Consider the following 24,691-nt stretch of genomic DNA (forward strand, 5'->3'; position numbering starts at 1 on the left):
CCTCAACTCCCTCCTCAATCCTCCCCGGAAGGCCTCCCCTCCTCAGTCGGTCTTGCTTCTGAGAATTCTCATGCCCCTTCAAGGCCCAGTCACGTGCCGCCTCCTCACAAAGCCTTGTCTCGCTGACCCATTCCCACCATTTACTAGGGGCTCCAATTCCCTTCATTTTGCTCTGTGTACATGCTAGGACTCCTGGTCAAATGAGAAAGAAAATAAAAACTCCTATTGGTCAGAGGATGGTTTAATTTTGTTTTACATTTCCAGCTCTGGACATGGAATCTAGCACATAGTAGAGGCTTAAGAAATATAGAGGTTAATTAAATGAAATCAAGTCAAACTTTTTAGGCACACTTCAGAACACAGAGGATTTCCCTAGGCCCACCCACCTCGTGGGGAAGAAATCAGCCCTGAAGCCAGATGCTTTTTTAATCCCATCTTTGACTCCACAAGTTCTTGGACTTGCTGGATAACAGCATGTGGGAGCTAAGAGCTGTGCAATGGAAGGACTATGGCCAAATCCTCCCCTCCTTCTGCCCAGCCTCAGATTGTTTGCCTGTAAAAAGGAAATAGTAATACCTGACCCTCCTTGCAGGGTCGTGGTGAAGCTCAAAGATCACATGAGCACAGTTCTGGAAGAAGCAGTGACTGAACCGGGCCAAAGGGGAGATAGAAGCTTGATGCTATGGAGAAAGGGATTAATAATGAGATTTGCCCCAAAGCAGGATGGGCTAATTTCCTCTAAATGCCTACTCACCAGCTAGGTCCTGTATCACAACAACAATGATAGCAATAACAGCATCCCTATAGTACTCTAAGCTATGCAAAGTGCTTTGGAGCTCTGTGAGAAAGTTGCTATTATTTTTTTCCCATTTTACAGATGAGAAAACTGATGCTGAAAGGGGTAAAGTGACAAAACGAGTAAATACCTGAGGCAGAACTTGAACACAAGACTTCCTGACTCAAAGTCCAGCCTTCTAGCCACTATGCCTCTGTGTGACTACGAAATCTCCTTGAGTCTCAGTTTCTTCCTCTCTAAAATGAGGGCTTTGGATTAATGGTCTCTGAGATGCTTTCCAGCTCTATATCTCATCATCTCTTCTCTTTCTGGGATTTTAAGGTCCATACTCTGAACATATATAGTTTGAAACATATAGTTTGAACAACAATGGTAGTGAGGGCTAAGAGTAAGGAGAGATGAGACTCCCTAGATCTTGCCAATGTAAATGTATCACTCACCCTTGAAGGGGACCCACTTTTCATGGCATTAAATCAACATTAACTCAATGGCCTCACACAGTCATAATAACAGCTGATGATTCTACATAGTTGTAAGGTTGACAAAAGCTCTTTATATGTATGTATGTATGTATGTATGTATATATATACATAGGTATCTATGTATATACATATAAAATTTATACATATTTACACACACACATATATATATGTATACATGGATACATGTATACACACACACATATTTACACACACATTAATTTCGGGTCATCCTCACACTCATACCATACAGGTATCAGGACCTGTGGAAAGGGGCTGGACTCATGACTTTTTTGGTAAAGGCAACTCTCAGATGAACTTTTCTTTACCAATTTTGCTTTAGAGTCTTAGAAGAGTTGCTTAGAGCACTGGGAAAATGGAATGATTTGCCTATAGTGACGGGGTCAGTATGTATCAGAGACAGGATCTGAACCCAAGTCCCCTTGACTCTCTTTGCCACTCTTCCTCTGACCATTGGTATTACTATTCCTATTTTACAGATGAAATAAGTGAGGTAGAGAGAATTAAATGACTTATTCATGGTCACACAGCCACTAAGTGTCAGAGTCAGTCATCAAATCCAAGCTCTTTCTATAAGGCGTGCTTCATTTCCCAAAGTCAATCTGTTTAATTACCATTCTAGATCAATGGGATCAAGGGTTGACAGCAGTAAATGTTAAACATCAATAACACTTTTAGGTATGAGGGATCATAGAACTGTGCACAGTTAAGTTAATTCCACTATCCGGGGAAACTATGGGCGAGGTGCTGTCCTAGGTACTAGTGAATTCAGGACACAAAGACAATATTGTGAAAATGCATTGACAACTAGCAACAGACTGTATCTATCTTCTAAGAGTCAGCTTGAATAGAGGCTCACTCTTAGGTGGGCTGCAGAGAACTGAGGTTGGGGGCTACCGGAGCTGTCAAATACCATCTATGAAGGTCATTTCTTCTTGCTGTCCTTTCAGGCTTCTCCATTCCAAGTTTCCCATTCCACTTGGTCAAAATGCCAAATAAAAATGTCAAATTAAAAAAAATGCTAAATAAACTAAATTTCCTAAATGGACAGGTATAACCTGGGATAAAGGCTGGCAATCTCCGGCCTCCATCTCAAATTTGAATCTGAACGGATGGTGTTCTCTTCTGTTTCTTGGAGACTTCTGAACACATTGTGTTGTGTGGCCAGTAGGGGAATCTGTTTTGTTTAACTCTGCAGTTATTACAAGGGTTTGGTTTTTCTTTTTATTTTTTCCCATTTGGGGACAGAGATGGGAGGGAAAATAAAGATGCTTGATAATTGAAAATGTAAAGTTTAATGACACACATAAATTTTGAAAACAAATATAATCTGCTAATGTAAAATCAGAAATAGTAACTCATATTTTTGTGGTTATAATAAAGTTGAGTGGGTGGTTCCCTTAACAGTGACAAGGGGAAAAAGTCTTTACAGATGTCTTTACAGTGTCTTTACAGATGTAATTCTGAAAGATCTTCTGATCAGAAATGCAAAGAGAGAGGAACAGAGAGGAGATGGCCCACCAGACCTCTGGAAACAGAATATAGCAATAAACATCTTTATACTGACAAGAGAACTATGTTCCTCAGCCACTTTCCTGACTTATTTTCCTTCTGAACCTTACTTGTTTAAAAAAAACATTTAAACTCTCCAAGCTTCAGTTTTTCCACTTGTAAAATGGCAGTGATAAGAACATTACAGATTAAGAGTTAGGAAGCTTCCTAGAGGTCAGCTATTCCCAATTCCTCATTTTACAAAAGCAAAATGTAATAACTCGCCTGAAGTCACATAGACAGGAAGTGGCAGAGGAAGGATTAGTCCTCTTGGCTCTCCTTCTTACTGCACCACATTGCTACCTCTTAAAAGCAACGTGAAGATGAAACAAGGTGGCATATCATAATAAAAGCCCAAAATGTTTCACAGGAATAGGTGAGATTTGTTCAGAAGGATTTCAAAGCACTTTACATACCTGTTTAATTTGAACAACAGCAAAACATTCCCAGGAAGTATATCCTATGGATATTAATGTGTGTTTTATCAATGGGGACAAGCAACTTCAGAAAAGGGAAATGATTTGTACATGGTCATATAGCTCTTAGTGTCCAATTTGAACCCAGTTCTTCCCAACTCTAAGTCTAGCATTCTAGTCACTAAACCATGCTGCTTCTCATTCATAGCCAATTAATATTGTCACTGATGAGGACCCTGACAAGAAGAGGTTAAATGACAAGCCCAGAGACATGTAGCCAGTGTATGTCAGAATTGAGACTTGAACCCAGATCCACCTGACTCTGAGGCTGACTTTCCACTACTGCCATGTTGCCTCTTATTCAGAAGCAAGTATCTCAGATGAAGGTCCAGATCTGCTTTGAGAGAGGGAACTTCCTCCCCAGGAGCCTCTCACAGGCTTGATCAACAATAAACAGCTTCATCATCGTCATCTTCATCATCATCCGTATGTCTTTTCTTTGGCCACAATTTTTGGTAAGCCAGGAGAAAGTTTTGTTAAAACTTAGCAGTAGTTTCTCCCTAACTCTGGACAATGACAAATAGTCCTCACTTCTTTCTCCTTGTTTTGAACATTGAGTCATCCAAGTCACATGGAGATGAATAGACCCAGAAAATGAGACTCCAGGTGACAGCTTATTTCCAAGAATTAATCTCGTCCCCACTCCATTATGCAAATGGGTGAGATGCAAGCACAAAAACCATGTTTTTATTAGTGACCCATTTGCAAATGAGTATGTAGATGATTCATAATGTAATGGACTAGAAGTAGAAGGAGAATAATTGGCTAATGCTTAAAAAGCAAACCAAATGAAACCAAACTCACTGTTCTTTCCTGGAAAATCTCAGGAAATCCACATGGACATGTCATCCACCTGCCCTCAGAAAATGGCTAGCTCCATTAAAGACACGCAAAACAAAAGGATGCTTTTTCTTCGTCTCTGATCATATTAAATATAATCAATGGATAATCAATTATGTCTAGCCCATTGAAGCTTCCAAAAGCTTTTCACATTCAGGATGTCCTCTGAACTCTTTCCTTGGGGTCTTTATCTCTTCTGTCTCCAAGTCATATTATATAACTGTCAGATTTGTCCGTCCTAAAGCAAAGGACTAGTCACATTAGCCCCCACTCAAAACCATTTAGAAGACAGCTTTGTGCCTTCCAAATAAAGTCCCCTATTTTCTGATATTCAAGTCTCCTTCTACCTTTCTAGCTGCTAAAATGTTCCACACTTTTCACACCTTTGCTCCCATTATTCACTAGGCCTGGGGTAAACTCTACAGCATCACTTATCTCTACCTTTTTGAAATCTCACCCTTTCTTTAAGACTGGACCCAAATGGCCCTTCTCCATGGGCAAAAATAACTCACCGTCTTCCTCTTCTCCAAGAGAACTCTGCTGCTGCTTCTTATCCATTTACCAATATCTATTATATCTGTTTATGGGTTTCATCACTCCTACTGCACTAAAAGCTCTTAGGAAACAAGGTTGGTATTATCTTTACTTCTGTGCAGAAGCTAACAAGGCACTGCACATTAGTACACACTTAATGAGCCAATGTGTGAATAAGCCAGTAGCCTTTTCAAGAACTCGGAAGGAGGACTGCATCCCCTTCTATCTCTGAGCAGCACCATGTTGTTTACTTGTCAGATCCCAGGCCGTGGATGGAGTCCATTTAACAAGGAGTGATAATAATGTGTATTCTTAAAGTCTCGAAAATTTAACCAAAAAGCTAAGGTAAAGGAAAGTGAAAGTCTGCTTACTTATATACATTATATAAGTTATAATTATATAAGTTAGAAACCAGACTGACTGGGTAATGTAAAAAGAATAAGAGATTTATATTAGTTCAAAAGAATTAAAACACAAGAGCATTAATTTCTCCCAGGGCCTCACCCATTTATATACAAAGGCACAAAACATGGACCACAAGCAAGATGACAGAGATTCTAATGCAAGGAAGAAAGTCTGACAGCACAAATACTCCCAGACCTTGATGAAATGAAACCATGACTGCATTTTCACTTAAAAAGGATTTGTTCTCCATCCCAAGGCAAAGAATGGATCATATTACTTCCCCACCCAAAACCATTTAAAAGACTTGCAAATAAAGTCCAATATCTTCTGATATTCAGGTCTCCCACTATCTTTGTGACCCCATTTGGGATCTGTGGCTTGCCATTTTCTTTTTTTCAGCTCATTTTACAGGTGGGGCTGAAGCAACAGTGTTACTTGACTAGCCCAGGATTACTCAAATGGCCAATTTCTGAGGTCAGATTTGAACTTAGCTCCTTCTTAATCCAGGCCTGGACCTCTAGCCACTGAACATCCTAGCTGCCCTTCTTATCTAGAAAGACAGGTCTTATCTAAAAGAAACAGGATGAGTTAAAAGGAAGTGATGAAAATGGCAGCTTTTCAGATTAAAAAATCTAGACACCATAGCCAAGGAACCAGAGTGAAGAATATCCGGTGCAAGTTAAACAGAAACAGATTCAGTAGTGAATAGATATTTGTTTTTGGTTTTTTGTTTGTTTGTTTTTTTTTGCTTTTTTTTTTTTTTTTTTTTTTTTTTTTTTTTTTTTTTTCCTGAAGCTGGGGTTAAGTGACTCGCCCAGGGTCACACAGCTAGGAAGTGTTAAGTGTCTGAGATCAGATTTGAACTCAGGTCCTCCTGAATTCAAGGCTGGTGCTCTATCCACTACGCCACCTAGCTGCCCCCGTGAACAGATATTTGAATAGAGACCATGTGTATAGGAAGAAGAAAAATATGGGTTTTAGAAATAAGTTAGAAGTTGTAACATGACATGGTAATAGTATCCTTGATAATTTCAAGTCACCTAGTCCAGATGAACTGTATTCTGGGTCTTAAAAACAGTCCTGCAGCTATGGCCAGGTCACTCTCCAAGAAGACTATGATCAGAATGATCAAGTGACCACAGGCTTAGAGAAGGGCAACTAACTCAATTATCTTTTAAAAAGGAAGAGAATAACACCTTCAGCCAACAAGCCAGTGAGCTGGTTGTTCATTTCAGCAAATTTCCGAAGAGATCGATGAAGGGATTGTTTGTGAAAATCCAGAAAAGAGCCGGCATAACTTTCCCCTCAGGAGATATTAAGAGGAACACGGGATGAGAATCAGGAAGAAGATAGACCTGCTGCCTTTGAATGGACCAGACCCATTGCAAGACTTGTGCTCACTTCTGGGCGCCATATTTTATGGGGGGGGGGAGGATCAAAAGTATCGAAAAGTTGGCAAGCATTCAGAGGAAGAGGATTAGGAGGGTGAAGTACCCTGAGCTTGCGCATTTCAAGTCCCAGTTAGAGAAATACAATTGTTTAGTCTAGAAAAAGAAAGATTTAGACAGTGAGGAAAGACTCACTGTGCTTGTCAGGCAAAAGGGGGCCAGGACTTGTGTTTCTTGGCCTAGAAGACAAAACTAGAAGCAATGGGTGGAAGTTTCAGAGGCAAAGCTGGGCTGTATGATAAGGAAAAACTCCCTAATAGTGATGACACACAGTGGGCCCCCTTAACTGGAAGTTCTCTAAGAAAGGTGATGGGCTCCCTCCCAGGGGAATTCTCTGTCAGCCATGATTTGGCCTAGGACACCTTCGGGTTCCCTTCTAAAGCGGAGAATTGGTCTAATTTGAAGCTAAAAAGTCATACCCGCTGCTAACAATGGAAAGCCCTCGTTCATTTCAAAGTCCATGTTCCAGACCAGGTCACAGCTACTTAGCTGAAGAGTTTTAAGTAAAATCTAATACATAACAAGGATCAGGTGAAAGAAAATAGTTATGTTGGTTATAGATAAAAATCAGTATCTTTTCTTTAAAAAAAAGAAAGTTGGATTTTTCTTAGGCTAAGAACCATAATCCATCCCCCCCCACCCTGGCCCTCACCTTGGCCCCTGGAACTTCTCTGCTACTTTTCATCATTTTACGTATTCATGATTATAGCATTTGACTACCAAGTGATGGTAACCAAGATTCACTTGTTTTAATTTGTCAAATGTTGTTCCAATGATTTCCCAGCAGGCAATTGAGCCCTTTTCTTAGGAAAGGAAAGTCACAGGTTGGTTGTTGCCAAGAGAGAAGAACGCTAGGAAGCCTTGTTTGGTTCCAGATGTTCTCACCCTCTTGATTTGCACCTCCCCAGGAGCAGTCAGAAAGGAGAGAAGCCGAGTCAGAGCAGAGGGATGACTTACAGGTCACAGTCGTCCGCTCTGGCCGGGCTGAGGGGCACAAGCTGCAACAGGAGGCGCACTCCATTCTGCCACTCTTCGGCCCTTTCATATTCACAGTACAGGTAGCTGCATTCGTCTGAGGAAAACTGGTAGAAAACGTAAGTGTCCTGGAAATACAGCTGGTGGTCCACTGGGAGAAACAGAAAAAGGATCCATTAGTTCCAAAAGCTCCCTGAAAACATAAGTATCCTGAAAATACAGCTGGGGGTCCACTGGGAGAAATAGAAAAAGGATCCATTAGTTCCCCAAACTCCCTGGGTTTCCCTTCTATGTCACTCCAGAGACACATTGACTCAGGATCTATTTTTCTTTTCAAATGCCACGTCTCCCAACAGGGCCGTCTGGGTGGTTGAATGTCTTGCTTAAAGCCAGACATGTCAGCATCCTCTCACTGTAGAGATGCTGCTTCTATTCTGTCACACTGCGTCCCCAGGGGCTAGCATAGTGCCTGCATTTGTTAATTTATTGCATTGAGTTAAAATATATTGCCTTTTAAAAGGCAATTTGGTCCTGCCTGGAAAATGCAGGGGCAAGATTGGTTTGCTAAGGTAACCTATTGTCGATCAGCAAACGTATCAATAGAGGAATAGGGGTGATCTCCAGACCAGGAACGTCTAGCTTCAGACCACAGCTCTCACATAGTGGCTGGGTGACTTTAGGTAAGTAATTTCCCTATCCCAGTGGCCCATGAAACTCACTAAGATTATAAGGTACAGAAGAAAAATAAAATATACAGCTCTGGATGGAGAAGAGAAGCCTATTTGGCCTCTGAAGGAGTTAGTGTTTCTTCAGGTCCAGCAGGGAGTAGGATAGGACTCAGTCATCCTGGGTAGAAAAGGGGGATCAGCAAAGATCCCTGGGTAGGTGGAGGGACTTGAGTAGAGCCCTGAAGGATTTTAGGGAAACCAAGAGGAGGGATGGCATGTCAGGCAAGAGGAAGAGACAGTGGCATGAGGGTTGGAGATAGGAGAGTGCCTTGAGGGAACAGGGCTGGTTTATTTGGAAGACAAAGTATCTAAGGAGGAGTAACCTGTAGCCAGCTTGAAAAGCAAGGCTGGGGTCCCACTGGGAAGGGGTCATTCACCATCTCACTGGAGGGTAAAGATTACCCAACAAGAACCCACCTCCCGGGCTTCAATGTTCCTCCCAAAGCCAAGGGACGTCCCTGCAGCCACACAAGCTGCCACGGGCAGCAGTAGATTAAAAAGTCCTCTCAGTCCTTCCTACCCCACCTACCCTTGCCACGCCAAAGGAACTGACATCAGCCCCCATTTTGCCGCCCTTCTTGGCCCTGAGACTCCCCCTTACAAGATATCTTTGATGGATTGGGGGGTAACTGGGAATTGGCTTAAAAGTCTGGCTTAAAAGGAAGCAGCTTTCTCACCATTTGACAAACCGGTCTCTGTAAACAACAACAGACTAGTCAGGGAAAACCACAGATGTCTATGGTAAGTTGAGATTAAAAAAAAACTATATAAAAAATCAAAAATCAATGTGGGAACATCCCAGGAAAGGGAGAGAGAACTGGGAGTGGGAGCAGGAAGTAAGCTCTCTGTCATAGTAGGTAAGCCACGGACCATTTTTCTAAAATGTTGATGACCAAGTTAACTGTCTTAGAACAGACTGCCCCCAAACCCTTCCTCGCCATACCATGAGATTTAATGATACTTGTGGTGACTCAGGGGAAAATAAATTGTCTGTCAATCCAAATGAGGCACACTTAGCTTCTGCGTGTCTGATAGCAGGGGCAAGCTTGATTTGCTAAGGCAACCTATTGTCGATCAGCAAACGTATCAATAGAGGAATAGGGGTGATCTCTAGACCAGGAACGTCTAGGTTCAGACCACAGCTCTGACATAGTGGCTGGGTGACTTTAGATAAGTAATTTCCCTATCCCAGTGGCCCATGAAACTCACTAAAATTATAAGGTACAGAAGAAAAATAAAATATACAGGCCTGGATAGATAAGAGAAGCCTCTAAAATGAGAATGAAGCCCCCAACTTTCCCCCACCCAAAAAAAGAAACCAGAGCTACCAAAGCACCAGCTTTAGGATACAAACCTGAGAGAATAATCCCCATGTCCAGAAGGAGCTGCCACACCCCAACAGCCATAGAGCGACACTGAACGAATGGACAGTTCTCCAAAAGCCAGTCCACCAGCTCGGATCCCACACAGCTCCTCCTGCAGAAACACAGGAAAACGAGGAAGTAATCCAAAGGATCTCAGCATTCAGAGGCCCATGAAGGGAGGGAGGTGGAAATAGCCCCAGCATCCCAGGTCCAGGCAGACCCCCAGATCTGGGCTGAGCCCAGACCTGGGCCTCATATTCTTTTATCATTATTATTATTATTATTATTATTATTATTATTATTATTATTATTATTATTATTATAGATTTTTATTGACAAAACATATGCATGGGTAATTTTTCAACATTGACCCTTGCAAACACTTCTGTTCCAACTTTTCCCCTCCTTCCCTTCACCCCCTCCCCTAGATGGCAGGTAGTGTCATACATATTAAATATGTTAAAGTATATGTTAAATACAATATATGTATACATAGTTTTTATATATATATATATATATATATATATACAGACACACATATATATATATATGTATATGTATGTACATATATATATATGTGTGTGTGTGTGTGTACATATATATATATATATATGCACAAGAAAGATTGTATTTAGAAAGAAGATAAAAATAGCCTGAGAAGAAAAAACAAAAGTGCAAGCAAACGACAACAGAAGGAGTGTAAATGCCACGTTGTGGTCCACACTCTTTTCCCAGTGTTCTCTCTCTGGGTGTAGGTGGTTCTGTTCATCATTGACCAATTGGAACTGATTTGGATCCTCTCATTATTGAAGAGAGCTGGGCCTTATATTCTTGGCAAGATACTGATCAACTGGAAAGTTCAAGAAGAAGGTGGTCATTTGGAAAAATGAATACAAGGGATAATATTATAAAATATATATATATAATAAAAAATTATTAAGTTAAAAAAAAAAAAGAAGAAGGTGGTCATTATATGGATGGAATTAAAACCGTGCTACTCCAGGAGAATCGGAGAGTTTGGGGATTGCTAAGGCTGGAGACAAGTCTCCTATTCAAGCTTCAGCTTCAGAACTGGCAAGGAGTGCCGACGGCGGCTATTGAGACTTTTCTCATAGACAAGAAAAGGGGGTAGAGGGATGAGCTGAATCAGGGGCCCTAACATGGAGTCCACAGATCCCTTCTCTGTGGAGAGATTTCAGGAAGTCCAAGAACTGGATAGAGGGGAAAAAAAGATCTCCATTTTTACTCACCCTAATTGAAACCCAGAATTTCAATTATTTAAAAAATATGCTTCTGAGAGACTTCGCCCGATGCCAGAGGAGCCCACAGCACAAAATGGCTTAAGGAGCCCTGGTCTAGACTGTTGCCCAAGTAGCCTCCTAATGCTGAGACACCACAATCCTAAGAGCGTGATTGTACATGAACTCTGATGTGTCCCACCTCGCCATCATGGAAAGCACCTTCTGGGCTATCTAGTCCAATCCCCTTATTTGACAGCTGGAAAACAATATAAGACTTGTAAATGCCCTGCTCAATTTCACAAAGCCAGTAAGTGATGAAGGGGAGATTTGAACCCTGGTCCTTAGACTCCAAATGGAAGCCTTGCCACTGCACTCCTCCTCCCTCCTCCTCCTCCTCCTCCTCCTCCTCCTCCTCCTCCTCCTCCTCCTCCTCCTCCTTTCTATTTCCTAGCTGTGAAAGCTTCAAGACCCAGCTCAAATCACATATACACACAGTGTATACATATGTGTGTCCATATAGACACATGAATGAAATGGGTATTTGTGATAGATTTACAAAATATAAATATATAATAAAAATATGGCATGCTAAAAGATCAATCCCTATATTAGAGCTATATTTGTAACATTATCGTTTGCACGTTGTCTCCCCTATTAGGACTTAAGCTCCCTGAGGGCAGAGGGATTTGTGCCCTACTCTATCCCCAGGGCTTAGCATCATAGCTGGCATTTAGTGAGTAGCCTGCTAGGGAACAGCGCCAGGAGGAGGCTGTATGTAGTAACAGAACACTGCGCAATCATCAACTGCGAATGACTTAGCTACTCAAATCAAGGCAAGGACCAAGACAATTCCAAAGGACCTGCCTTGAAAAATGCTAGCCAACTCCGGAGAAAAAACTGATGGGGGTCTGAATGCAGATAAAAGCATACTGCTTTTTACTTTCTTTATTTTTTGTCAGAGTTTTTGGATCTGTTTTCTTTTACAACAAGACTAATATAGAAATATGTTTTACATGATGGAACATGTATAATCTACATTGGTTACTACACTGGAGAGTGGGAGAGGAAGGGAGGAAGAGAATTTGAAACTAAAAATTGTCTTAGAACAAAGCTTAATAATTGTTTTTATAAATAGAGAAATAAAATAGAATTTTAAAAAGTTTTTTTTTATTTTTTTTAACAGCATCACTGTTTGCTCCGGCATCCCTTCCTAATGGTCTCCCAAAGACCACATAGGACAAATGAGATTTTTCAAGACAGAGAAAGAAAAAAAAGAGGGAAAGAAATCAGCATAAATGACTGATAAGATCAATAGGAATGCTAGCTATTGTTAATTTATCTAAAAAGTCTGAAAATACGTATAACGTGCGACACTTCATGGACCTCCCACTTCTGCCGAGGGGATGGGACAGGCGTGTAATCTCACACGCTTCTTTCAAAGCTTGCTTCTTTTTAATTTTGCAGCGTCAGCTTTTGAGGTTTTGTTGTAGTCATTAAGTACATTGTCTTCTTGGCTCCCGGGCAAATCCTCTAACCTCTAACCTCATTGAGTCTCAGTTTCCTCATGTGTAAAGTGAAGATTCTGGATGAGACAGTCCCTGAGGCCTCCTCTGGCCCCAGGTCTGGGTTCCTATTATCTTCCAACAAAGACACGTCTTGAGACTTTGAAACAGCAGATGTTCATTCTGAGTCATGAGGAAGCGTTCAGGCGCGTTAGCCATCAGCATTCTACACAGGTGAGTGAGTAGCTAAATTATCCAGCTCAGGTGCTTGGGAGCCAGCCTCCGATTTCTGCTACTGAGGCAATGTAGTGTTTGACACAGAGATTATTTCAAAGTCTCCCAGATGAAGTTGTTCTGAAAGCAGACTGGGAAGGTGGTTTTTCAATTTATTTGTGGAGTTCATGGTAATGGGAAACACTATTCCTTGCCATCATGTTAGCAACTTTTATCTGTCCATGGGAGAAAAAAACCATTTCTGGTAGATCGCCAGGGATCTGAAATAGCAAGACTCTCGCTCTCCACCCCGGCTCCCACCTCCAGGAACAGGTGGGGTGTTTCATGCCTCATTTGTCTCCTCCAAGATCCTGACTAATTTCTATCTTCTTGGCTTCTTCCAGGAGAAGAAAAAATAGCTTTAGTCGATCCCCCGGAGATATGAGGAATAAAACCGAGAACTGCCATAAACACCAAGGCTGTGTCATCAGTTTAATGTGGTGAGACTGAGGAACTGTCCTGTCAACTCACCGTCAGTTCCCACTCAGAACCAGAAATAGGTCCTGTTCTAGATGGAGACTATAATAATAACAACGATATTAACTGACGTCTAGAAATGACTTCAAGGGCCATTCTCTTATATAAGCCTGGAAGGGAAGAGCTATTATTATTGCCCCCATTTTATAGAAGAACTTAACTTGTTTGTGATCACATTCATGTTTAAAAAGCATTGTAGCAGAGGCAGGATTTGAATCCAGCTCTTCTCTGACTTCAAGACCAGTACTCCTTCTACAAAGTCATACTAGCTTCTCTGTGGCGGAGAAACAGATTTATATTCTTTTTTTTTTTTTCTCAATAGAGAACTCTGGAAGAATACCTCCAAGAGATTTCACCTGAAATGCAAACGACTTTGTTTTTATCAAAGTAGCTTCTCATAAAATTTTTTTAAAAAAGCTTTAGGTTAATTCTTTTCTCTTTTCCTTCTTTTTTATTTTCTTTTTCTTTTTTTATTATAGCTTTTTATTTACAAGATATATGCACGGGTAATTTTTCAGCACCGACAACTGCAAAACCTTTTGTTCCATTTTTTCCCATCCTTCTCCCCAAGATGGCAGGTTGACCAATATAGCAGACCTATATTCTTTCAAAATTATTTCAATGAGTTGTTTCCAAAGACCAGGTACAGGGGGCACTTAAATTCAATGGAATTTTGGTGATATTTTAACAAGACATAATTATGTTCAGTTTTTGTGATGCTATCCCTAGAGATACTGCAAACTTTCATCTCAAATAATGAATGAATTGAACAAGCTGAAATTCAAAAGATATAAATGTGCAATAACACCCAGTTTCATAAAATGAAATCCCCAGTTATAAGTTTTGAGAGCATTAGATAACATTTTGTCTTAAAAGAGATTTGGGGATCTTAGTGGACTGCAAGAATCATCTGAATCAAAGAGGATAATATGATTGACAAAAAAGCTGAAGATTTGGGGCCTCATTAAGGCCTCAAATCTAGGACTAAGGAAAGGATGCTGCCAGTTTATTTGGCCTTGGTTAGAATATTGTCTGGAGTTCTGGGTTCTCCAATTTTCAAAGGACATTGATAAGCCAGAGGGCAGTGAGAGGAGGATTACCAGAGTTAGGAAAGCCCAGATGTTCTTGCCTTGTAGAAATCAGTGGAAAGAACTGAGGATGCTCAGAATAGAGAAGAGAAGACTGGAGTGAAAGAAGGGAGGTGATATGACAGCTTATTAAAGTATAAGGATAGGGGACCCCCCTATTAAAGTATAAGGGTAGGGGTGATTGCAAGGATCACCCTTGAAGCCTTAACCAAAATTCCCTCCACCCCAATACCTTTATCCAATTGAAACGCCTCTTGGATTGAATTCAATAATCAGTTAAATATTGAAGTTAGGTGGGGACACAAGAAGTGTCTGAAATTGGGTGAAGAATCATGTCCTGGGGACCGTAGATAAACATCTCAAGCTAGACTTCTGTGCTCACTTCTTGCATCAGATCATTTTAGTAAAGACTCATTTCCGGAAGCTAATTAAGTCTGGTTGGTTGATTGATAGCAATTAATGATCAATAGGGTGGACACAGATGGAGATTCCTGGGCTATCCTTAATTCCTCAATCCTTCTGAATTACCCACAAGAGCCCTAAAGGGGACAGTATGTAGCCAGCCTCTACACCTCTGACCGGCTGATCTGAGTGAGTGAGCTTGTACTATCCCCCAAATTAAAGGGCTGTCATGTGGAAGAGAAATTAGGCATTAGACATGTCTCATTTTGTTTAGAAGACACAGAGAGAAAGAATAAAAAGACAGATTTAGACTTGATCTCAGGAAACTCCCCTTAACTTTAGAATTACTCACAAGTAGTTGAGGCTGTCTCGGGAATAGATTCAGCCTCACTGGAGGCTTCAAGCTAAGGCTGGATAAGCAGGGGTGTGATTTATCTATGTCTGCAGGGAAGGATGGGATGGGATGGTCTCCATGGCCCTCCTAACTCTCCAAAGTTCTGGGACCCTGAGCATCTAACCTTGTGAAGGGCTCCCAACACCCAGCGAGGTGGAGCACTCAATCCATGTTTATTGATAGTTGAAGCTGTTGGGGAGCCAGTCATTCCTGGAATTATTTGTGGATAACAAAATGTGAACAGAGAGGAGTACGAGGGGAGGTGGGGATGGGCCTTCCCTGAGATAGCCCCCTCTACAGAAATACTGAACATGAATTTGCCCCAAACCTTAATTTGTCCCTCACAGATCTACTCTGAGTGCATGACCAATTGAGGGAACTCAAATCGCCCATCATCCTCCATGGTCAAACACCTGTCAAGTGCCTGCTTAGTTGCGGGGTGCTGTCCTAGGTGCTAAAAAGACAGGCATAAATCAGCTGCTGCCTTCATGAAACTTCTATTTCATTTGGAAAAATCTACTGATGATACAGACAAGTAAATGTAAAGAACAAAGTAGTTTCAAAGAGAGAAAACGTGCTCATCTATGACAAATCTAATCAGGACAGATCTTACATAAGAAGTAGTTCCTGACATATATTTTATAAGAAGTTGGGGATTCAAAAGGGACAGCAAGAGGGCACTAATGAATATAGAGCACCGGTACTGGAGTCAGAAAAATTCATCTCACGGAGTTCAAATCCCACCTCAGATACTTACTAACTGTGTGACCTTGGGCAAGTCACTTAATTCTGTTTGCCTCAGGTTCCTCATCTGTAAATGGGCTAGAGAAGGAAATGGCAAACCACCCCTAGTAACTCTACCAAGAAAACCCCCAATGGGATCACATAGAGTTGAACACAACTGAAAACTGATTCAACAATAACAAAACTGGATTCTAAATCATTGAGGTGAGTTACTTAAGTATTCCAGGTCTAAAGCTGGGCTTTAGATCTGTGACTCTTCCTGAGCACCAAATGGCCAGGTAAGGAGGTAATGATTTTAAAGAGACATTTTCATGATAATAATCACCAGTGGGGTTACCTGTAAACTCCCTTAAGGTTCACTCTGTCTTTTATCAGGTCAGATGCTTGCACTGTAAAGATGTTCCTCAGGGCTCTCCCAGCGCACGAAGAATTCTCTCCATAAATCTATGAAAAAAATGAGTAACAGACTTTAAACTAAAGGATCAGGCATTCACAATGTGACACTACTGATCACGGAGCCCGACGCCATTGCCCCTAGAAAGTCTGTACAGTTTGCGAGTGTACATGTTGACTACTTTGAACACTTTTTTTCCATCTGCCAATTCATGCTACTTTATGTAATGATGCAAATAATTAATGATTTGACTTTTTTTTCTTCACGTGCCAAAAGCTATTTATCAAAGATAAGAGAGGCAAAGATTCCTCACTTAAGAAGGTAGATGTGTCACTGTCTCCAGCCCTGATCTGCCATGTGAAAAGCATTTTTCTTTCACCTCACAGGGAAGAACTATAAGAAAGGGGTAGAAGAGGCAGTTAGGTGGTACAGTGGATATAGCACCAGCCCTGAAGTGAGGATGACCTGAGTTCAAATCTGATCTCAGATACTTAACACTTCCCAGCTGTGTGACCCTGGGCAAGTCACTTAACCCTGATTGCCTCAGGAAAAAAAATAGAAATGGGTAGAAGCTTCAGAAAGATAAGTTTAAGTTTGGTACCAGGATAATTTTCCTAATAGACAGAATAGGTCACAACACGGCTACCTTCAGCTCTGTGAGTCTAAGATCCCTCTTCTTGCACAATGAACAATTCTACTTTCTTAATCTTTAAAGGAGAATAGCAGCTGCCTGCTTTACTAAGAAAGCCACAATGCCGAAGTGTCCCAAAGTGCATCTGTCCCCGATCATATGCTTACATGCACCTGTCTCTGGAGATCTGGGGGCCTGTTTGTTCCTGGCTGGGTGAACACTTTAACCACGGAACCAGAGCTGGAACATTCCTATAGCTACAGCAGGGGGTGTTTGGCCCCACGCTGCGAGCTTCTCACTGCTCATATGTTCACAGCACGGCACCAGCAGGAGCTAATCAGGCTCATGCTCTCACCTTTCTCTGATTCACTAAATGATCCAGAATTTCATCGCTTTGTCTCCTCCTCCTCTCAGTATATGTCAACCCCACTCCCTTGCCATAGCATCCATGTTTCTCAGCACAGATCTGCCAAACACTTTTAATCATGCAAAAAGCAAGCATCTAGGAGTCCCACATGTTGTGATTTTGTTCATTTATAAAATAAAGTTCTAGTTGTTTAAAAAACAACATTTTCTGTACTTTGAAGTGCTAGATTTCTCTCTGCCTAAATGTAGAGAGTAGATATCCCTGCTCTTTATCCAAGGGGAGGGATCCCATATTATTTCTTCCCCCAAAGTCCCAAGATGCAAAATTTATTCTTTTTTCTTAAGGAAAACTGAGGGGGAGGGTGCCTTTTTACACAACCAAGTTCTAGGACTATGACCCCCACTCTTCTGAACTGGTTCCTAATGCTTTAGCCTCTACTCAATCAATCAACAAGCATTTACTAGGTACCAAATATATGTCAAGAAACAGGGACTCAAATACAGTGAATCCTCTGCCAGGCCAAGTCCTCCATTTATAGATTTAAGAAGTGTTGGGTTTGAATGTCTCTTATGGTAACACTCTGAAAGATCCATATCCATGCAGCCACCCACACTTCTGCTCCCCTGTTCCAGACATAATTTGCATGATTTTTTTTTACTGTTGTCAATTAACAAACTTGCTCCTTTCTTTGCTGAGTGGGGGATTATGGGTATGAAACACGACACCCAAAGTTGGATTTGGCTAGTTTTCAAGGAATTGTTTTTTCTCTTATTTATTCTTTGTAATAATGGACATCTCTCTAAGAGGGAGAGAAAGGATGTATGTCCTGGGAAATGGGCGATTTTAAATTGAGAACTTTTTATCAATGTCACGAAAGCGTAAGGAATGGCAAGGAGGACCACTCTGTGGTTGGTGCTGTCCAGTCACGATTGATCTTCCCCCCCCCCCCATTTGAGATTGTCATCCAAAGACACTGGGGTAGATGCCATTTTCTTCCATTTTTTTCAAGTAACCAGAGGCAAATTGACTTACCCAGAGTCACACCACTAGGCTAGGAAGTATCTGAGGTTGCATTTGAACTCAGACCAATGTTCTATCCACTGAGCTACCAGCTGCCTCTCAGGAAGACCATCGACTGTCTCTATGAACCACTGGAGCTAAAAACCACACAGACCTCCTTCAGAATTTCAGGGCCAACATTTTGGCTAGGAGCTCTTTCAGTTAAGTTCGACAATTCAGTTCAAATCAACATACATTTATAAATCACCTACTGCATGTTGGACACTGGAGACACAAAGCCAGAAATGAAATACTTCCTGCCTCCTAGGAGGAAACAATGACCCCAAAGAAATAAATATAAAATTATCGGGATAAGGACTAGAATCAGCATTTCATTGGTATAAACTCTCCTACTCTCTAACTTAAAGTCTCTGAAAGAGGCTTGGAGCTTTGTATTATTTATGGTTCTTAGAATTACTCCTGACATACAGCAGGTGCTTAATAAGTGCTGGTTGATTGACTGCCAATGGGGCACTAATGATTTGCCAGGAAATGAATGAAGGTATTCCCATAAAACTCTGAGCTTCTTGAGAGCTCTGTATTCCTTGGGATTAGCCCAATATCTGTCACGTGTTGTTGTTACTTTAGGGGCAGCTAGGTGGCTCAGTGGATAGAGTGCCAGGCCTGGAGTCAAGAAGACTTGAGTTCAAATCCTCCCTCATGCAATTACTGGCTATGATTCTGGGCAAGTCACTTAACTCTGTTTGCCTCAGTTTCCTCATTCATAAAATGAGCTGAAGAAGGAAATGGCAAACCACCTTTTCCAAGAAACTCCAATTGGGTCCCAGTGAGAACTGAATGACTGAACAAGTGCCACAGAGTAGTTGCTTCCCAAATGCTTGTTGACCGATTCTGGCTCTTGAACCACCACAACAATCTCTTATACATACGCAAAATAGTGTTTTTGGTGGCAAGTACTCATCCTCACTGGCTCCTACTTGAAGCCTTTCCAATAGCATGATGCCATCCCTTAGAGTTTGGGACTTGGAATCAACAAGACCCTGCTGCAAATCCTATAGGAATCCCTCATGAACTGTGGGATTCTGGCCTCAGTTTCTCTTCTGCCAAATGAGGGAGTTGGACTTGGTGACCCCCGAGGCCTTTTCCAGTTCTCGCTCTACGACCTCACAGACCTAGGTCCTGCCAGAATTTGTTTTCCACTGGTTTCGCCTTCAAGAACTCATAGCCACCTCTGTGTCTCGGTGGGGCTGAACTTGATAAGGGAGGAGGTAGTCACTCAAGTCCAAAAAGACCCATCTGCTGGCTTAGAAGGAATAGTAATACCTCGGCATCTAAGGTACTCCCATGCTCCCCCTCTCCAGATCCCCCCCACCTTCAGCAGCTTTCTTCCAAATCGCAAGCTGATCTGTAAGCAGTTAGCTCCGTAAGCTCAGTCACCTGCGCTGCCTCCTCTCTTTCCAGCACACACATCGATGGCTTTTGTCTTATAATAGGAACAGAAAACCTATCATTTTCCATGCTTGTCTCCTGATATTGCTTCTCATCTGCTCCATAATTGTTTCTATCATTCACCCAAAGCAAAAAAAAAAAAATAAAAGACCAGAAAAAGGATTGATTTAGCTCTGACGGGGAACCAAGGGAACATCATTCCTGGGAGACTCTGAGGATCTCATTATCACCTCCTAAACAGAGCGCAAAAGGAAGCCTTCAGTCATGTCCGAAGGCCCCTGTCCATTTTGGGGAGGACACGAGCACACACTGAGTACAAAAATTGGGAGAACCGCCGCAAGGTGAGGAGGAAGCTGGAGCCCTTTGGGAGCCTGGCTCTGAGCAGGGACACGCAAGGACTGACTGCTCAGCATTAGCTCCCATCATACCCCATCAGCCCTTCGGCAGTCACATGAAGGGCTCATGCTGGAGACCATTCACGAGACTGCAAGAAGCCCTGGGGTCAGCGCCCACTTCTGCTGCTTCCTGTGTGCCAATGGAAAGGTCACAAGACCTTCCTGAGCCTCAGTCTCCACAAAGGGAGAATAATTACATGGTGGTGCTCCTCTCACAGCGCCTGGCACACATACAGTGCTCGCAAGCCCTCAGTAAATGTTTGCTTTCTTACTTTCTCACAAGGCTGCTGATACTCCGGTGGACAACTCTGTCGGGCAGCCAACAAAGAGCAGATCTGGAGGCAGAAAGACCCAAGTTCAAATCCAGCCTCAGATTCTTAATAAATGTGGAATCCTGAGAAGTCACTTAATCTCCATCTGCCTCAGTTTCCCCCTTCATTCGGTAAACTAATTGCACCTATCTTTCAGGGTTGCCATGAGAAGCAAATAGGATAATATTTAGGAAGTATAATATAAATACTAGCTAATATCATCAATGTTTCACAGTGCATTACAACTTTTATTATTGATAATATTTCCACTACCAAGGAAAGGAAGACTCCAAGAACCCCCTGCCATGACCTGCCACTGCCTTACACACTCAAGAAGAACATCTCCTTTGGCCGCCATTACCATCTTCCTGCTCCCATTCCCGCTTCGGGCAAGCATGTGACTCCTGCCTGCCCTGGCCCTTCCGCCCTGGTTCCTGGCAAGGATGTCAAGAGAAACAGGGGCTCCAATGAACCCCATCTTCCATTTCCACACAGATGGGAAACTCTACTTCCTACAAATGGTCCATGACATCCTCCCCCCAAACCTGAAAATCTGCTGCTGTCAAAACTCAACATACCCATCACTAATGTGGTCAAGACGAAGCGATACAAAGCCCAAGCTCCCCGTGGCAGAGAAGATTTCAAAGAAAAAATCCCATAATCCTCTTCTTTTCACCAGAAGGGTGTTGCTGGTGCCCTCAAAGCAAGTACCAGCTACTTCTTTTCACTCCATGAATTCGATGCTTCTTGGGGTGGGGGTATGATGGAGAATTGGATTTAGAGTTAGGAACCCCCCAGTTCAAATTTTACATTTGACTTATACTATGGAGCCCCAGGCAAAAGCCTTATCCCCCCAGGGTCCTGCAGCACACAAGGAGAGTGTCAGCTCTTACAGATCAGTCAGTCAGACAGGCCATGAACATTTATTAAGCACCTTCTCTGCCAAGTGCTGGGGGTACAAATATAGAAAAAACCAATTCCTGCCCTCAGCAATGTAACGGGGAAAGGAAATAGTTCAGAAGGAAGCCAGAAAGAGGCAGGAGAGAAGGAAGCAGCATCAGCAAGCCATGGGGCAGACATGAAGGAGGGGACCTAGGAGGGGGCGAAGAGCTGGCTGGGCAGAGCACCCTCCTCAAAGGGCCATTTGGGGAGAAGCTCTTTGCCCCCTCATCAGAGGAGCCGAAAGGCACATAGGCAGGATGATGAGGATCTGCTTGACACAGAGACTTTCCACAATGGAAGTTCTTTAAACCAATGAAAGCATAGGTTTAAACAGAAAGGAAGGGGAAAGAGAGGGGGAATAAGTGAGGGGAAAGACAGTAGAAATGAATGAATGAAGCATTTATTAGGCAGCTACTGTGTGCAGAACAAGCCAGTCCCTGATCTCAGGGGCTCGCATTCTAAAGGGAGACACAACACACAAAGGGGTTCAGAAGCAAGTCAGATGGAAGGTACCATGGCCCTTAGGGGGCAGCAACAAAGCACATTAGTATTTCTTCTTAAATGTCATTTCTGATGATTCTGATGATACAACCCTGTCACTTTTTGATGTGGAACCATTTGAAAGGGTCAAAGGTCTTTGCTGGCAAGATCATCCCTTCCTGGGTCTTCAGAAGCTGTGGACAGGAGTAGCTTCCTGGCTCTGTGTCCAGTGGGGATGCTTCCCAGAATGGTGCGGAGGGCACTGGGCTGGAGGAAATGTCACTCTTAAGACTCCTGTTTCAGGGTCCTGGGCTCCCCCCACAGAGCCAGGCTGGTGGTCAAGGTGGTGCCGCTAGCCTGCCGGGGCCGCTGCCTCCTTTCTCCCCCTCAGGCTGCTTTCGCCAGGCTGACTTGTCTGTCCTGTGTACGGCAGCTGGCTAACAGCTGTGGGCACGGCTGACCCTTTCTGCTCACAGAAGCTGCTTCCTGAGATGATGTCTGAGGGGCCTGAGAGCAGGACGGGGATCTGAGAGAGGCTGCCTCCCCCAGACCCTGGGTGTCACTGCCTGGGGGGGAGGCAGCTGCTCAGCAGTTACTGCTGGCGATGGTGAAAAAGCCGGGTCCCCTCTCCTGATGATGTCTGTCCTCAGTGAGAAACAAGAAAGAAATGCTAAGGGAGGGATGGGACCTCAAAGGCGAGAAGACCCAAGTCCAAGGCCTGTCTCGGACATATGCTGGCTTTGTGGACAAGTCCCTGAGCATTGGACACCCTGAAAAACCTGCCAAGACTTGGGGTGCACAGTGGATGCCGATCTGCATCAGTGCAGGGGACTTTCTCATCGGGGAGCTCCCTAGAAGCAGAAAATCATAGGTCCAGATCCTGGGATAGAGAGGGGTGTGTGTGTGTGTGTGTGTGTGTGTGTGTGTGTGTGTGTGAGAGAGAGAGAGAGAGAGAGAGAGAGAGAGAGAGAGAGAGAGAGAGAGAGAGAGAGAGAGAGAGAGAGAGAGAGAGAGAGAGAGGACAGACAGGCAAATACACAGTGACAGTGACAGGAGAGAGGGGAACAGAAGGAGCAAAGAAAGGAGGGAAAAGGGGGAAAGGGAGAGAGACCAGAGACAGACAGAAACAGAGACAGAGAGACAGAAGAAAAAAGGGGGAGGGAGGGAAGAAAGAAAGGAAGGAAGAAGGGAAAAGGGAGAAATGAGAGAGCCAGAGACAAAGATTTAAGCTTTAGTAGCTCAACCCATATTAAAAATTTGGACATCCCGATATACACATGAAAATCTATCCATGTGTTCCCATGAACGCGTATTGCCATTGATGCATACACATACAGTGTGCGCGCCTGCACCCGGATACCCTTCATCATGGGCTGGAGCCTATCCCAGAAGAGCACACGCTTTGGCTGGTCCAGGACCTTCAACACAGCCCAAAGGATGGACTGACATCATCCAAGGACCAGCCGGGAAAGTCTAAAGAGCATCATCACTATGGAAATTGAAAGGATGGGGCGATTTTTTGGCTATTGCAGCTTTCAGAGCCTCTCCCAAAGCAGGAAATGAGCAGATGAGGGAACGAACAGAAGATTTTCCAAAAGAAAATGACTCTGAAAGGTTGTGAACCCCTGTAACCCCAAGCAACCCTTGATCAGTTGTGACTTGGAGGGCAAAGGCCGCCTCCCACCACTTCACCTGAAGGTGCAGACAATGCATTCATTTGTTTGGCTTCATTCTGCGTATGCTCTAAAAAAGCCAGGGTTGGTGAGGAAGGGGAGACTGGGAGGCTGTAAAATGGGGGTGATCGTAGCCAGTCTTTCCCAGGGTCGTTGGAAGGATGTGTTGAGATGATATTTGCAGTGAAGAGCAGCTAGATAGATGGCCACTGTTATTGTTGCTGATGAGGATCATTTAAAACAACAAAGCAGGTAAAAGCAGCGAACATTTTCGTAGATAATTCTCTTTTAGGTTTGTCATAGAATGAGATTTTTATGCTTATTGAGGATTGTGAAGTTCAAAATAAAAAGAAAACTGTTTTAATTCTACAGAGCTTGAGTAACCACACTGATCAGAATCACAGAGCCAGGCACGCTGAAGTATTCTGAAATAAAACTGCGGCTCATTAAAATGTACCCAAATCTCCCATCATTACTGATTTATAGGAAGCTACATAGTTCTTCTACTTTGATTTTTTTTTAATTAAGAAAGTAGTGGGGCAAGGCAAGGAGGAGGGGAAAAGGGAAAGGGGGGAGGAAGGAAGGAAGGCAGAAAGGAAGGAAGGAAGGAAGGAAGGAAGGAAGGAAGGAAGGAAGGAAGGAAGGAAGGAAGGAAGGAAGGAAGGAAGGAAGGAAGGCAGGAAGGAAGGAAGGAAGGCAGGAAGGCAGGAAGGCAGGAAGGCAGGAAGGCAGGAAGGAAGGAAGGAAGGAAGGAAGGAAGGAAGGAAGGAAGGAAGGAAGGAAGGAAGGCAGGAAGGCAGGAAGGCAGGAAGGCAGGAAGGAAGGCAGGAAGGCCAGAAGGTAGGAAGGCAGGAAGGAAGGAAGGCAGGAAGGAAGGCCAGAAGGTAGGAAGGCAGGAAGGAAGGAAGGAAGGCAGGCAGGCAGGCAGGAAGGAAGGAAGGAAGGAAGGAAGGAAGGAAGGAAGGAAGGAAGGAAGGAAGGCAGGAAGGAAGGAAGGAAGGAAGGAAGGAAGGCAGGAAGGCAGGAAGGCAGGAAGGAAGGCCAGAAGGTAGGAAGGCAGGAAGGAAGGAAGGAAGGCAGGAAGGCAGGCAGGAAGGAAGGAAGGAAGGAAGGAAGGAAGGAAGGAAGGAAGGAAGGAAGGAAGGCAGGAAGGCAGGAAGGCAGGAAGGCAGGAAGGAAGGAAGGAAGGAAGGAAGGAAGGAAGGAAGGAAGGAAGGAAGGAAGGAAGGAAGGAAGGAAGGCAGGAAGGCCAGAAGGTAGGAAGGCAGGAAGGAAGGAAGGCAGGAAGGAA

General features: G+C 43.2%; 1 protein-coding gene across 1 annotated transcript in view; it reads right to left on the minus strand.

The window, feature by feature from the left end:
• RAPGEF5 (Rap guanine nucleotide exchange factor 5) overlaps window positions 1-24,691 on the minus strand; it is a 107,742-nt gene that overhangs the window by 40,673 nt on the left and 42,378 nt on the right. The window contains exons 3-5 of the mRNA XM_074269493.1: window positions 16,076-16,182; window positions 9,608-9,729; window positions 7,508-7,676 (exon numbers count right to left, since the gene is read on the minus strand). Of these exons, the coding sequence (XP_074125594.1) occupies window positions 7,508-7,676; window positions 9,608-9,729; window positions 16,076-16,182 (398 nt within the window). The remainder of the gene's footprint in view (window positions 1-7,507; window positions 7,677-9,607; window positions 9,730-16,075; window positions 16,183-24,691) is intronic.

Source organism: Sminthopsis crassicaudata, chromosome 5, assembly GCF_048593235.1.
Source record: "Sminthopsis crassicaudata isolate SCR6 chromosome 5, ASM4859323v1, whole genome shotgun sequence".
NCBI classification, from domain to species: Eukaryota; Metazoa; Chordata; class Mammalia; order Dasyuromorphia; family Dasyuridae; genus Sminthopsis; species Sminthopsis crassicaudata.